The sequence below is a fragment of the Meleagris gallopavo genome, chromosome 10 (assembly GCF_905368555.1).
Source record: "Meleagris gallopavo chromosome 10, MGAL_WU_HG_1.1, whole genome shotgun sequence".
NCBI classification, from domain to species: Eukaryota; Metazoa; Chordata; class Aves; order Galliformes; family Phasianidae; genus Meleagris; species Meleagris gallopavo.
In genome coordinates, this window is record NC_139413.1 from 28,105,974 (window position 1) to 28,118,826 (window position 12,853).

Sequence of the window (12,853 nt, forward strand, 5' to 3'; positions counted from 1 at the left end):
TGATCCAGAAGGCAGGCTTATAAAATGGTCCAGAAACCAGGTGACCAAGTGAAGGACCATTCTTCACTCTGTAGGTGAGGAAAGCACTGCCCTGTGCCTCAAGGACATTGAGGACAGCCAAAACCAAACGTGGCTTGCAATTGGGTGTTGCAAAAACAAATTTAGTATTGTGACAGCAACAACAAAAACAGCAGCAGTGTTGATCCTTCATGTTTTGTGCCCCATGCAGAACTCCCCAGAGCTTGATGAGGAGGGCTACAGCATCCGGCCCGAGGAGCCAGGCTATATCCTTTGTTGTGGACTTGGCCTCTTGGCTTACGACCTGTAAGATGAGCTGGGGTTCACAGAAAGGCCATTGGCTTTTATGGTTGTGGGTTTTTTTGGTGGTTTTTTTTTTTTTTTTTTTTTTTCCTTTTATTCACCTTTTGAGCTGTTACTCTGCAGCCCAAACCAGCTCCCAGAGAGCATTAGCTATGGCAGTGGAACAGGAGGCATGTTTAATTGCCTTTGATCCATGCTATGGCTTGAGCAGGAGCGCAGTACTGGGCAACCTGATGCACTCTACTTGGTTGTGATCTACAAGTCTATAATGCATCCCCATAAGGAGTGAGGAGACAAGGATGCAACCTGTGGATGCTGCATCTGTGCCAAGCTCGGGGCTTATAGCATCCTGCTCGCAGCTGCAGAAGGGCAAGCGAACGACAGGATTCCACCTTCTGCTGATGGAGGGCTTTGTCTCCATCAGAGCTGAAGGAGGATGGTCGAGCACCAATGCAGACCTTGCTGGGCTGCAGCAGAGCAGTCTTCTTACCCATTTCCATGGGTAGTGCAGGAGGGCTTGTCCCTGCAGCTGCTCATGCCATTGAGGTCAAGGGTGAGTGCCTCAGAAATGCTTAATTCCCATTTATCGGTGAGATGCAAGTTTTTGACCCGTTGCTGAGCTGGTGGGCGCTCCTGATCCACAAGCAATCTTCCTTAGCTGCTCTGCACCCACCAAAGGGAAGCACTTCTACTCCTCCAGTGAGTCCGAGGAGGAGGAGGAGGCCCACAAGAAGTACAACATCAAGATCAAACCACTGCAGGCTAAGGATATCCTGAAGAGCGCAGCTACGGTGGATGAGCTGAAGGCATCTGTAGGCAACATTGCACTTTCTCCATCCCCTGTGGTGAGTTCTCCGTGTCTCCAGCTCTTCTCCTGTCTGCTTGCTTTGGCCCAGGGAGTCCCTTCCCTTGGGTGTGAGTGGGGAACCTCGGCTCTGGGTCCTTATCAACTGGATCCATTGAAAGCAGCGGTGGGGCTTGGTCGCAGTTCTTGAGCTGGGGAACATCTGTGGGTTCTCTGTAGTGCTGCTGTAGGATGCTTCCCTCCCAGGGGTGTCTGAAAGGAACAGCCATGTCTGCTCCCTGGTATGAATGCTGCTACCCGCTGGTTTTCCTAAGGCTTGTTGAGATTGTTATCGCATCCCTGTCTGTTCTGCTTGGAACAGATCTGTGAGGTTTGCTTTTTCTATGGGCTTTGGAGTGGGCTATAGAGTGTCTGCAGCTGAAGCTGCTCAGAGTTTATCTTCAGCCCTCATCTGAAGCCAAAATAGAAGCCAAGGTGAAATCCTCCCTGTTTTTATTTCTCTTTCCCAAATCATTGCAATGCCACTAGCTTACAGAAAGGTGCTGGGAGAAGCTGATGCCTTCTGTTCATAGGTGCAAACTTTTTAGTTCTGTGTTAGCCCCTCACAGAAAGTATCTTATTTTCTCTTTTTTTTTTTTTATTTTTATTTTTCTGCATTCTTTTAGAGGAAAAGTCCGGTAAGAAATACATATATTAATTGTTTTGCTTACAAACTTCTAATACAGTCTTAACTTGTGTTCTCTGCTTTCCTGGCACCTGTTCTGCATGTCTCTGGAACTAGAATGTAAAGGCAAATCACAAATCTGACAGTTCTGGAAGGCGTGATGTTCGTTGCTGTCTTTCACCCTTGGGTTTAGCTTGGTGGGTGGAGCAGGGAGCCCAGAGAGGCAGTGGTGCCCCATCCCTGCAGACACCCAAGGTCAGGGATGAGCTCTGAGCACCTATGGAGCCGTGGGTGTCCCTGTTCATTGTGGGGAGTGGGACCAGATGGCCTTCAGAGGTCTCCTCCAACTCAAACAGTTCTGTGATTCTATGGATAAGAGCCTGGTTGTGTTTCCTTGAGATGTGTGTAGTCCATGTGCTCTGTGGTAAGGCTGTGGCTGGTGCTGGATGAGATGTGCAAGGGCACAACTCTTCATGAGCAGGTTTTATCCTTGTGCACCAGCATGTAGTGGAAGGTAGGAAAGAGCATCTGTGTTTTGTGACCACAATGCTGCTGCGTGCAACTGTGGTGTGGTCCTCATAAGGGCTTGGTGTGAGGCCATTCTGAGCCCAAAATGGGCAAATTTCCTCTGTCCAGGGGTGCTGGTCTCCACTTGTGCTCCGTTGCAGGAGCTGACCCAGGGCACCAGGATCTAAGGGTTTCAGTTGCCAAAATATCCATACCCGAGGGCATCAGAAGGGCAGGTGTGGGACGTGCTGTGTGCCTGGCTTCTGGGGTCTGTGCCTACCAGCACCGCAGCACAGAGGAACCCCAAAACACCCTGAGGGCAGCTCTGCATGCACCACCCTCGTTGCATTCAGAGATGGCCGTGCGTCAGCATGGGGCTGCTTGAAAAACTGGGGGAAGAGCATCCCAGGGGTCCCAACCCTGAGTTCCCAAGCAGGAATGCTCCCTGTCCCTGGGATGCCAGTTCAGGCACGGTGCCACACTGGTGCTGACGCATCCCTCTCTGACCAGGTGTCTGTTCTCTCTCCCTTCTCGCTGACCGCAGCGGCGCAGCCCGGTAAGCTCCTTCCTTGCCCCCTTCCTTGCTGCCTTTGGCCATGTTTGTGCAAGCAGTGATGTTGCAATGCTCTGGAGGGGGATGTGAGGGGGCTTTTACTGCATGCAGGTGCTGCGTGTTGTGTGGCGAGAGCGGGGCTTTAGGTTGCTGACCATGCATTATTTGGCGTAGATCAGTCCCTAGCCCATCAGAGGTGAGGATTTTGTTTTCATGCTGCCTCCAATGGGTGCTCATGTGGTTGGAGTGACAGCTGTCAGCTGTGTGCCGGGGCTGCCAGGGATGGGTTTATGGGGCGCAAAGTCTTCTTGCTAGGCTCTGTCTGCTCCCTGTCTGCTGGGAGCAAACCCGATTTCCTAGCGCATATGTGCGGGTGGGCATCTCTCAGCCACGCACAGTAACTCTCAGCCAATTTCTGCCCTGTGTGCCGTGCTGCTGCTGCGGGTTCTGATCGCGACGTGCCTGTGTCCCTGCACACCCCGCTGACCTCCTGTGTTTGTAATTCCAGGGGATGATTAAGAGGAATTTATCCAGTAAGTATGTCCTAAGTAATTAGTGCAGACAGCTTGGCGGTGGCGGCCTTTAAAATTAATTTAATAAAGGGAAGGGAGGGGGGAGGGCGGGTTTGCTGCGGCAGAAATGATGGCACCCAAGTGTCCCCTTAAGGAAGGCCGTATGGACATCCCTGGGGTGCCCTGTAGCAGAAGCACAGCCATATCTACTGTAGAGACAAGAGCCAAGTTAAGCTCAGGCTTTTCTCTGCCTGCACCTCTATAGTGGGCTTGGCATGGGATGTGGGGGGAGACGTGGGGTTGGGGGCACAGCTCTAAGCTTGCTCTGTCTGACCTTGCACAGGTGAGGAGATTGCACGGCCCCGGCGCTCCACACCCACGCCGGAACCCAGCAGGTCAGTCTGGGGGGTGTATGTGGATACAATAAAGGGGCCAGCAAAAGGCCTCATGGCTCCATGGAGTCCATCAGTAGGGCTCTCCACTAGGCTACCATTAGGTTGTCATCCAGATGTGACTTGAAGCACCTTAGCACACAGTCGCATGCATGCCGAGAGTCTAAAGCACACCAGCTCCCTGCAAGTACACGTTTGTGCTCAAGCACAGCTTCTCACAGCACATTGTGAATGTTGTGTGCCTCTGTCCCACAGCAGGAAGCCCCTGGAGGACCCGGCTGCGCTGGCACCGCTCTTTGGGCCCCCACTGGAGTCAGCATTTGAGGAGCAGAAGCTGGACGGTGTGTTGGGGTCTGCACCCATCCCTCATAATGAACAGCTCTGCTTAAATCTTGGAGCAAAGCTGTCCCTACATGTGGCTCTGCACGTATAGCCTGAGAGAAACAGTGTGAGATGCTTAAATGTGATATAGAGGAGTTGTTGGGTTTTTGTTCCCCAACTGTGTAAATGCAGCTGGGCTTCTTTGTTTAATACCTAAGTTATTTTCTCTGTATCCTAAAGTTCCAGAGGATTTCAGTAATTAATTCAGTGTTTCACTTAATGCAATAAGCCTCCAAAGACACAAATTTGCATTGTTTTGTTTGTCAAGCATCATGAGTGTCAAACTAATTGCACGTCCTGTTTAAAAAGCAGGCAGCCCTGTAGTTATCTAACATTACAGGGAAAATAAATGCCTTTAATTAGCGAGGGGTTGACATCAGTGTTTAGTTTCCTCTCCTTGCAAGCTTTAGATGAGCACACCTTAACTGCTCCTTCTGCTATTTGCAGGAAAAAAGCTTTATCATCTCCATTGCACTTGTATTTATTTGCTTTCTTTTCCCAGCTCCTCTGGACCAGCCCGAGATCTGGGGCTCCTTCCAGCCCAACAGCACTGAGTCCCCAAAGCTGCAGAGACCTTTTCCAATTGGAAGTAAGTTGACAAAAAAAAAAAACCAAACGTGTATACATACATGAACCCAAACCTTCTGTTGTTGCTGCTGGCTCTAGGTAGTGTTGGGAGAACAGCCCAGTGCTGTGCAGAGGGAGCAATAGGGAAGCAGTGCAAACCATTCATGGAGATCATTTTCTTCCATCTTCCTTGAGTGCTCTGCATTCAGCTGGGCGTAGAGCTGGTCCCCATAGCACATTGAACCAAGGGAGGGTCAGGTTGGATACTGGGAGAAATTCTCTTCTCCCAGAGAGCGCTCAGCACTGCAGAGCTGCCCAGAGGTTGGGGACCCCCATCCCTGGGGGTGTTCCAGAGCTGTGGCACTGAGGGATGTGGACATAGGAGGGTGGGCTGGGGACCCCAGAGGGCTTTTCCAACACAAATCATTCTATGCTCTCCTCTCCTTCTCTCGCAGCTCCTCCACCACTGCCTCCCAAGAACATCCCGGCCACGCCGCCCCGCACTGCATCACCCCTGACAGTGGCACCAGGTAAAGGCCAGGCGCACAGCTCCTAGCACGTGATGTAGTACGGCCGGATCTGGACCCGCGGGGTTGGCTCCCCCTAGGGCATCCCATGCAACGGCTGCATTTCAGATGTGGATTTGGCCCCTGTGTGTCCTGTGTTGCGTCCGTGTTTTTTCAGCAGATGTTGTGTTCAGGGCGATGCTGCAAAGACGTTGCTGGTCCTGAGCTGGTGTTGCTCTGGCTCGGTTGCTGCTCTCTTCTCCCCGTGCTGCTGGTGTCAGTCATTTCTGGGAACAAAATATAAAGCCAGCCTTAAATCCTGCTCTGCATTGGCAATAAATAGCTCTGCTGCCTCCCTCCCACTCTGGCTGGAGCCATCCAGCCTGCTTCTGGGCCTACGGAAGAGTGGGCTTGGGCTGCTCCTGCCCACTGTGCCCTCCCAGGTTGTGAGCAGGGAGAGGCATATATGCTGCACTGTGAGTGAAGGAAAGCTGAGTGAGGTACTGGCATGCAGCTGGAGTAAATCCAGCACTGTGTAAGCATGCAATAGATGGTGCTGCTTGTAGGAAGGGATTGCAGTTCCTGCTCCTCCAGGCTGTGCTGTGTGAGGTCAGACATACTCCTGCATAGCATGTGTGCAAAATGCAGCCTCACTCCGTGTCCCCGAGCTGCAAACAGTGAGCAAAGCAGCAAACTGAGCTGGGACAGGAGTGTGGGCATTGCACTGTGCTGGGGTGTGTGATGGAGCCTCGCAGCCAGGTGTTGTCAGTCATTAACAGTGATGTGTGGTGATGGTGGCAGCTCAGAGAGCAAGCAGAGAGCCACCAGAGCTTCATCTGCTGCCAGCTGCAGCTGAAATACATACACCCTATGTGCTGTCCTGTACTGCATGCCCTTTGCCAGTGGGAGCGTCAAACCAGCATGTGTAAATGTATATATTTATATTTGTGTGTATAAATATATATATATGAGAGGAGTGTAAGAGAGCTTCAGTTTGCTGTGCTTACTGTGTGAGTCTAATAGCTAACTAATAATTCCTGGTGATGATAATGACGCTATTTAGCCGTGACATAATGAAGGCTGTGTGCCAGCTGTAAATGGTGCGTGGAAAGGAGCGCCTTGTATGAGGCAACCCATGGGGCTGGGCGGCTGCATGCTCTCCTGTGCAGTGTATGTATTTCAACCAAGTGTGCTTTGGGAGTGATGTCCCCCAGCAGCCGATGAGCCACGTGCTTGGCAATGTGCTTTGAGCATCCCTCTAGAAAGCAGCTGGCGCCAAGCCCCGCGCCACCGCAGCCCTCTTAATGCTAAGCTTAAACCCACTGCTTTGACCACAGGAGGTGACCAGCCAGCCACGGAGGCCAAAAGTGACAAACCACCAACAATCAATGACTTGGACAGCATTTTTGGCCCCGTGCTATCCCCCAAGTCTGTGGCTGCTCATGCGGAAAACAAGTGGGTCAATTTTTCCGATCCATCCCCGGAAAACACGACGGTGGTGCCGAGGCCCCGGGAGCCAGCAGCATCCCCCCCGGTGGCAATGGGCAGTCCAGGGGCTGAGCCGCCCCGTGCCCTGCCCTCCCCGCTGCGCCTGGACGAGCTGCAGAAGAAGGCTTTGGAGCAGCCCTACGCGAAAGAGGAGAACGCGGAACCGGCGGTCGCCTCACCGAAGGAATTTGGGCCGGGACAAAGAGCCACCCCGCCGCCCCCTCCGCCGCCCACCTACCGTACAGTCGTGTCATCCCCCGGGCCGGGCGCCAGCAGCGGAGCAGGAAGCCCCAGCGGTACGTCCTGCTGCCCCGCTCTGCTTCCCCTGCCCTCGGCCTCCGTGTCGTCCTCCTCCCTGCTCCCCACTGTGTCTGGTGTCAGATGGGTCTGAAAGCCTTCCCAAAGCCTTCCTTCCCAAAGCTGAGGTGTTCCATCAACCCTTCCCACCTCTGCTTTGTGTGTACACCCAACGTCATTGGGAAGAGGGGGGCTCTGTCTGCAGCTGTGTCATCTGTAGGCTTCAGAGTGAACAGAGGCACAAGTACTTCAGGTAAATCATCACCTTGGCTTTTTCAGTCTGCTTGTCTCGCACCATCGCCGTGGGGCTGTTGGGACCTCAGTAGGTGAGTGGGTGAATGCAGTCCCTGTCTGCCCTGCCCGGGTTCTGGGAGCAGGCAGCCAGAGCTGGGTTTTGAGAAATGGCTTTCAGAATGTGTGTTTCAGAGAGACAAAACCCGATAGCTTTGTCCGATGTGTGCTGCCTGCCTGGCTTCACCTGCTCAATTATAAATGTGTGTCTGCTGGGGCAAGCGAGCTCTGAGAGGTCAGTTTACACCAGATCTCTGAGCTTGAAAACCTGCAGCCTTCTTGTGTTGTGTCAGGGCAGAAGCAGGGCCCTGCACCGGGACTTGTGCCACTCATAAAGTCATATAATATCCTGAGTTGGAAGAAACCCATAAGAATCACTGAGCCCAACTCCTGGAACATCCTCACCAGCTGCCGTCCTGCATGGAGACCTAATCCAGGATCGACCTGTGTCCCACTGCTGTTACCAGCTTTACATCAAGAGCATTGGGTTGGAATTGGTCCCGATCACTTTAATGACAGTCCCACATTGGATGGGGGAGGGAGGGGGTAAGACTCCCCTGCTCCATGTGTGGTTGGAGGAGCTTTGGTGTCTGTGGTGCTTTGCTTTTCCTGTGAGCGTGGCTTGGCTTTGTGGCAGTGCTGTGACTTCGTTGTGCTGCTCCCATAAGGTTCTAGGGGGTTGGTGGAGTGGGACCTCAGTGGCACCACTCAGAGCTGGAGCGTCTCCAGGAGGTCACCGTGGGACTGTTGAGTTTCTCCATTAATTACTTCCTGCCCCCAAGATGGCTGAGCTGCACTGACTAAGCTGAAGATGGGGATGTGATGGTGGGGCAGGTGGAGGAATTCCCCTTGGTGTGAGCAAGGAGCTGCCTGCAGTTGGGCTCCCTGTTCAGAGTATCCTCATCTCTTGTTACCTTCTGTCTCCTTTCTGCGTGCTTTGCAGACTGCTGGCTGCTATTCCTAACCAGTTCAAGGTGGGAAAGCGAGCTGTAAACATGTCAAATGTTGAAACATGCACACAAAAATAGTACAAACCTTCACACAGCCACATCTGCTGGCAGTTGGATGTTGCTCCGTCTCCCTTACTGCTCCTCTGCTTTCTCTCAGTGTGAGGTCTGGGTTGCTGTACCCAACCCTGGTCCACCTTTGGGGTGCTGGGGGGCCTGATGTGCTCCTGCCTTGGTGTCCCATGGGGGTCTGGGTTCCCCCATGGCTGGGCAGGGAATCAGAGTGTGAGCAGGATCCTGCTGGGTCATGGTGCACTGCTGATGGTTCTTTCTGCAGAGAGACCTTACATGGGGAAGAATGAACAACTCTGTGTTAAATCTGGCACCTGGAAGGCCTTTGGCCAGCTGATGGGACATTGCTTCTGTATCAAATGCGTGTATGGATCCATCACATGACATTGAGTACTGCTGGATTACCTCTGAATAATTCTGGTTTGGCTTTAAAAGTGGCACAAAGGGGAGAAAAAATCAACCTTCAGCACCCAAATTAGGCTTCTAAATAAGAACAGCTTAAATTTCAGAGATGCTTGGGTGAGTGGCTGGGACTCATGCTCTTTAAACAAACCTACATCTCATCTTAGCACTCAGTTACGTAGGTCCAAGCTCCACAGGCTTAGTTTTGATGTTTTCTTACTGTGAGCTCACATACAAAATGCTCGGTGAGCTGTTTATCTTCTAAGTGGGGAAATACAAAGCTAAAAGCATTATCTTACTGTCTGCTCAAGCAAAACATGCTGCTCCAAACCAGAGTGTGCTCCTGCAGTCCGTGGTGCTGGTAACCAACACTGGGTAGGTGGGTGCTGCAATATCAGGGCAGCATCGCCATGCTGCAGATCCACTTCTGTTGGGCAGCAGTGGTCTGTGATTGCTGCACAGTGCTGATATCAACAAACTTACCCTGGGAGGAAGTCTACCCATGGAACAAAGAGATCCACTGGATTTTCTCTTAAGCGTCTCTTAAAATTTCTGTCTGGAGGCAAAAAAGTCAGCATGGCCACAGCTGCCAATGACCACAGTGACCGTGAAAGCCTCACCATCTTCTTCATGGAAGCTCTCCCAGAGAGCTGGGCTGTTGGCAGTGCTCCCAGCAACTGCTTTTCTGCCCTTCCCAGCCTTGTTCTTCTTCACTGGGACAAAGCCACATCCCTGCCTGGCCTCTCTGCTTCCCATGGCTGGGAAATGGCCCCACGATGGCCCTGTGCACTGCACTGTGAGCTGCAGAAGCCCAGCGAGAGCTGTACCAAGACAAATGGAGGAGCAGTGTGGTTTTGTGGGACGCTCAGGAAGAGGAGTCCAAACCTGTTCTCTTGCCAACACAAGCTGTCGGGATGGAGGGGAAGAAGTGCCCTTTCCCTACAGCTCTTGGCACAACAAAAGCTGTTGCAGGTGGAGATTTCACTCCCAGTTCATCATTTTCTCCTGCTTGGATAAAGCTGCCCGACTCTGGGTACTGGGGTCACCCCCACGAGCACTGCAGCAATCACGGTATGCTCAGCTGTGCAAAGCTGCTGCTCTGGAGCAACCGCCATGGGGGAATTGATGTGGGAACATCCCGTCCCCTCCCCACCGGCTCCTGGGAGCAGATCTGTGTGCTGACGTGCTGCTGATGCCCCATCTCTGTTGCAGGCTCCTCGTCCCCAGCTCGCCCCGGCACACCACTGGCCGCCTGCAGCACCCCACCACCCCCACCACCACGACCCCCATCCCGGCCCAAGCTGCCCCCTGGCAAGCCCTCCGTCGCAGACCTGGTAGGTGCAGCATGCTTGCATTCGCAGGGGCTGCTTGCAGTTTTTGTTGCTATTTATGCACAGAAATAAATGGTGTGGGAGAACAGCAGCGAGCTGGGGGGTGCAGGGGTTGGGTCTGCCTGGGGTTAGCAGATATAGAGAGAGTGGAATATTATTCCTGTGCCAAAAGGGATGTGGTGCCCTGCATGAAGTCTGGGCCACTGGGATGTAAAGCAGCACAGGAAGTGGGGATGGGAGCATCAAGGCCATGCCTACCTGATACTGCTTGCACTAAATGCAACCCTCCCCATGGGGACCTCAGGCTGTCAGCAGGTGGGGTGCATCACAGTGACATCTTCAGCGATAGCTTCTGTTTGTTTAATACAAATGTTCTGTGAGTATTTTCTTTAACCTTGTGTTATTTTATGTTTTTCTCCAGTCCAGGCCTTTTAGTCCTCCTATTCACTCATCCAGTCCTCCTCCGATAGCACCTTTAGCCCGTGCTGAAAGTACTTCTTCCATATCTTCCACCAATTCCCTGAGTGCAGCCACCACTCCCACAGTTGGTAAAAATCCTACAGCACTGCTTTTCTTTCACCTTTCCTTCCTCCAAACGGCCTTGAGAGAGCGCCCAGCCCCTTTTGGTTTGCTAGCTCGGTCTTTGGGTTCAAGCTCATTCATTGTAATTAGGTTTTCAAATGCAAACAGGGACAGCAGCTGGGTGTGGCGGGTCCTCAAGGTGTTGTTGTCGTGGAGGCTTTCTCCAGCAGTTATAGAAAATATGTGTTTGGGGAAGGTAGAGGTTATCATCAAGTGCAAAGCAACGTGAAACATGTTTGTGGTCTATAAGGTTGGTCAAAAGCAGCTTTTTGTGGGGGATGCTCATACCCTGGAGGGGAGGAGGGCCGGAAGCCAGATTCTGGGATCCAGGAAGCAACAACTGCTCAAACTCTTCAAATGTCTGAAATATGTGTTTCCCCTTAAAGTGGGAGTGGGAAATGGGCTCTTGGCAAAGGCTCTTCGAATCCCTTTGCTTCACACATCTTCAATCATAACAAGGTGCTGCTTCTGGAGGAAACATCCTCAGAAACACATTTCTTGCTCAACCCATGGGGTGCCCGTGTGGCATGGGGCACCTGCAGATACTCCATGTCTGGCTGTCAGCTCTGAGGTCTGTGCTCTGGGGGTGCTGCCTTCCCCTGTGCCTCCATCCCCGTCACCTTGCCTGCACCCTCGCTTCCCGCAGCTCCATTTCGACCAGGATCACACCCCGCTCCCTTTTCTTTCCGTGGCCTTTCCTGTTGGTTGTCCTGTTCTGATGATGTGCCGGCGCGCTCGGTGGGGATGTCCCATGACACTGCTGTGCCACAGGCTGGCAGCAGCTGGGACCCTTGCCACAGGAGCAGGTTGGATGCTAGAGAAGATTGCTAGAGAAAGAAGAGCAACACAAATTTGTTTGTGTCTGTGCGCGCTTGGCAATGGTGTGAGGCATTCCATGGGATCTCCCAGTATGAGGCCACTGGGAATGGCAGCACTGCCTCCCGCCCACGTCTCCATCCCACTGGGGCTTCACCCTGGAGGTATCATGGGTGTAGCTCTTCAGCTCCATTACAGCATGCTGCTGCAAACTCATAGAGGCTTTGATGGAAGACAACCAAGTAAGGGGCAGGTGGAGGCCAGGAGGAGTTGCTATGAAGTTTGGGCTGTGCTCATTGCCAGCAGCCCTGCCCTTGTGTCGAGTTCCCCCTGGGATGAGCTTGAAGTATCTCCTCTAAGCGCTCATTTTTACATATACGTATTTTCCTTTCCCATATAATTTAATGAATGAAGCTTCTTCATGATGTTTTGCAGTGACTCATTCTGTGCTCGCTGTGTCCACCCTGGGCAGGGGTAGGCACCACCACAGTGCTCTCCTTGCCCCAAGGGCTGCAGCCCCTTGTCAGAGCAGACAGTGCTCTCAGTGTAGGGTCTGATGATGCCCTGGGGATGTCCACCCCCACCACGATGTTCCCAGAGCAGCAAAGTCCATCAGAGCTCATCCAAGGGTGCTGGGAGTGGTGGTTTTCTTGCGTGTCCCTCATGCTGTGCTGGTGTGCTTCCGTCCTGGTTGCATGTGCGGTCATTTACTACAAAGAAAGAAGCTGTTGTGTTTGTGCCAGCAAGCGTGCAATTATTTTTCTCGTTAAAATTCTTCTCCTTCTGTTTTTGTTGATAGATTGTGCTGCTTGGTTTCACTTGGGACTTGTTTTCTCGTTGTTTTTCTTTATTACTCTCTTCTTTGCGTTTCTCCCATTCGTGTTGTCAGAAGAGGATGCCCTATGACAAAGTGCCCACGTCTGCACTGTGGGGAAACGTGGCCTGAAAGTGGCCCTGGTGACAAAAAGCACTGAGGGGTGACATGCCATCACCTCGCACATTCCAAAGGAAAGGGTTCATTCAGCAATTCAGGATGTTGTTCTCCCCCAGGCCCATCACTTTAGCAGCATTGGTTTCAGGCGCTGCTTCTTCTCCGGCAGTTTTGGGGTGGTGTGAGTGCAGCTGACTGGTGACAGTTCCAGTCGGGCATCTGCTGCACCATGTGTGCGTCCACCTGGAGCTGTGTGCCCTGAGATTCATATCGCCGTGCTGCAGTCCGGCCGCACGCACTGCTCTGGTCATGCCCATCATGATGTCCCCATGGGATGCGATGTTGGCACCGTCTAAGGCACCCAGTCCTCTCCATCCATAGGCAACAAGAGAAATCCTTTCCAAGTGGGTAGAGATTCCCTTCCATTGGGCTTCCATAGCTTTGCTTCCTGCTTTGTTCTCCAGGCAAACCCTGAGTTTCAGAGCCCG

The 12,853-nt window shown here is 52.5% G+C and overlaps 1 protein-coding gene across 1 annotated transcript in view; it reads left to right on the top strand.

Annotated features, from left to right (window-relative positions):
- SGIP1 (SH3GL interacting endocytic adaptor 1) overlaps nt 1-12,853 on the top strand; it is a 34,280-nt gene that overhangs the window by 12,630 nt on the left and 8,797 nt on the right. Inside the window, exons 6-17 of the mRNA XM_085231738.1 lie at nt 230-284; nt 991-1,166; nt 1,792-1,803; nt 2,842-2,853; nt 3,359-3,383; nt 3,706-3,757; nt 4,010-4,095; nt 4,638-4,724; nt 5,158-5,232; nt 6,546-6,992; nt 9,918-10,039; nt 10,458-10,584. Coding sequence (XP_085087864.1) covers nt 230-284; nt 991-1,166; nt 1,792-1,803; nt 2,842-2,853; nt 3,359-3,383; nt 3,706-3,757; nt 4,010-4,095; nt 4,638-4,724; nt 5,158-5,232; nt 6,546-6,992; nt 9,918-10,039; nt 10,458-10,584 — 1,276 coding nt within the window. The remainder of the gene's footprint in view (nt 1-229; nt 285-990; nt 1,167-1,791; nt 1,804-2,841; nt 2,854-3,358; nt 3,384-3,705; nt 3,758-4,009; nt 4,096-4,637; nt 4,725-5,157; nt 5,233-6,545; nt 6,993-9,917; nt 10,040-10,457; nt 10,585-12,853) is intronic.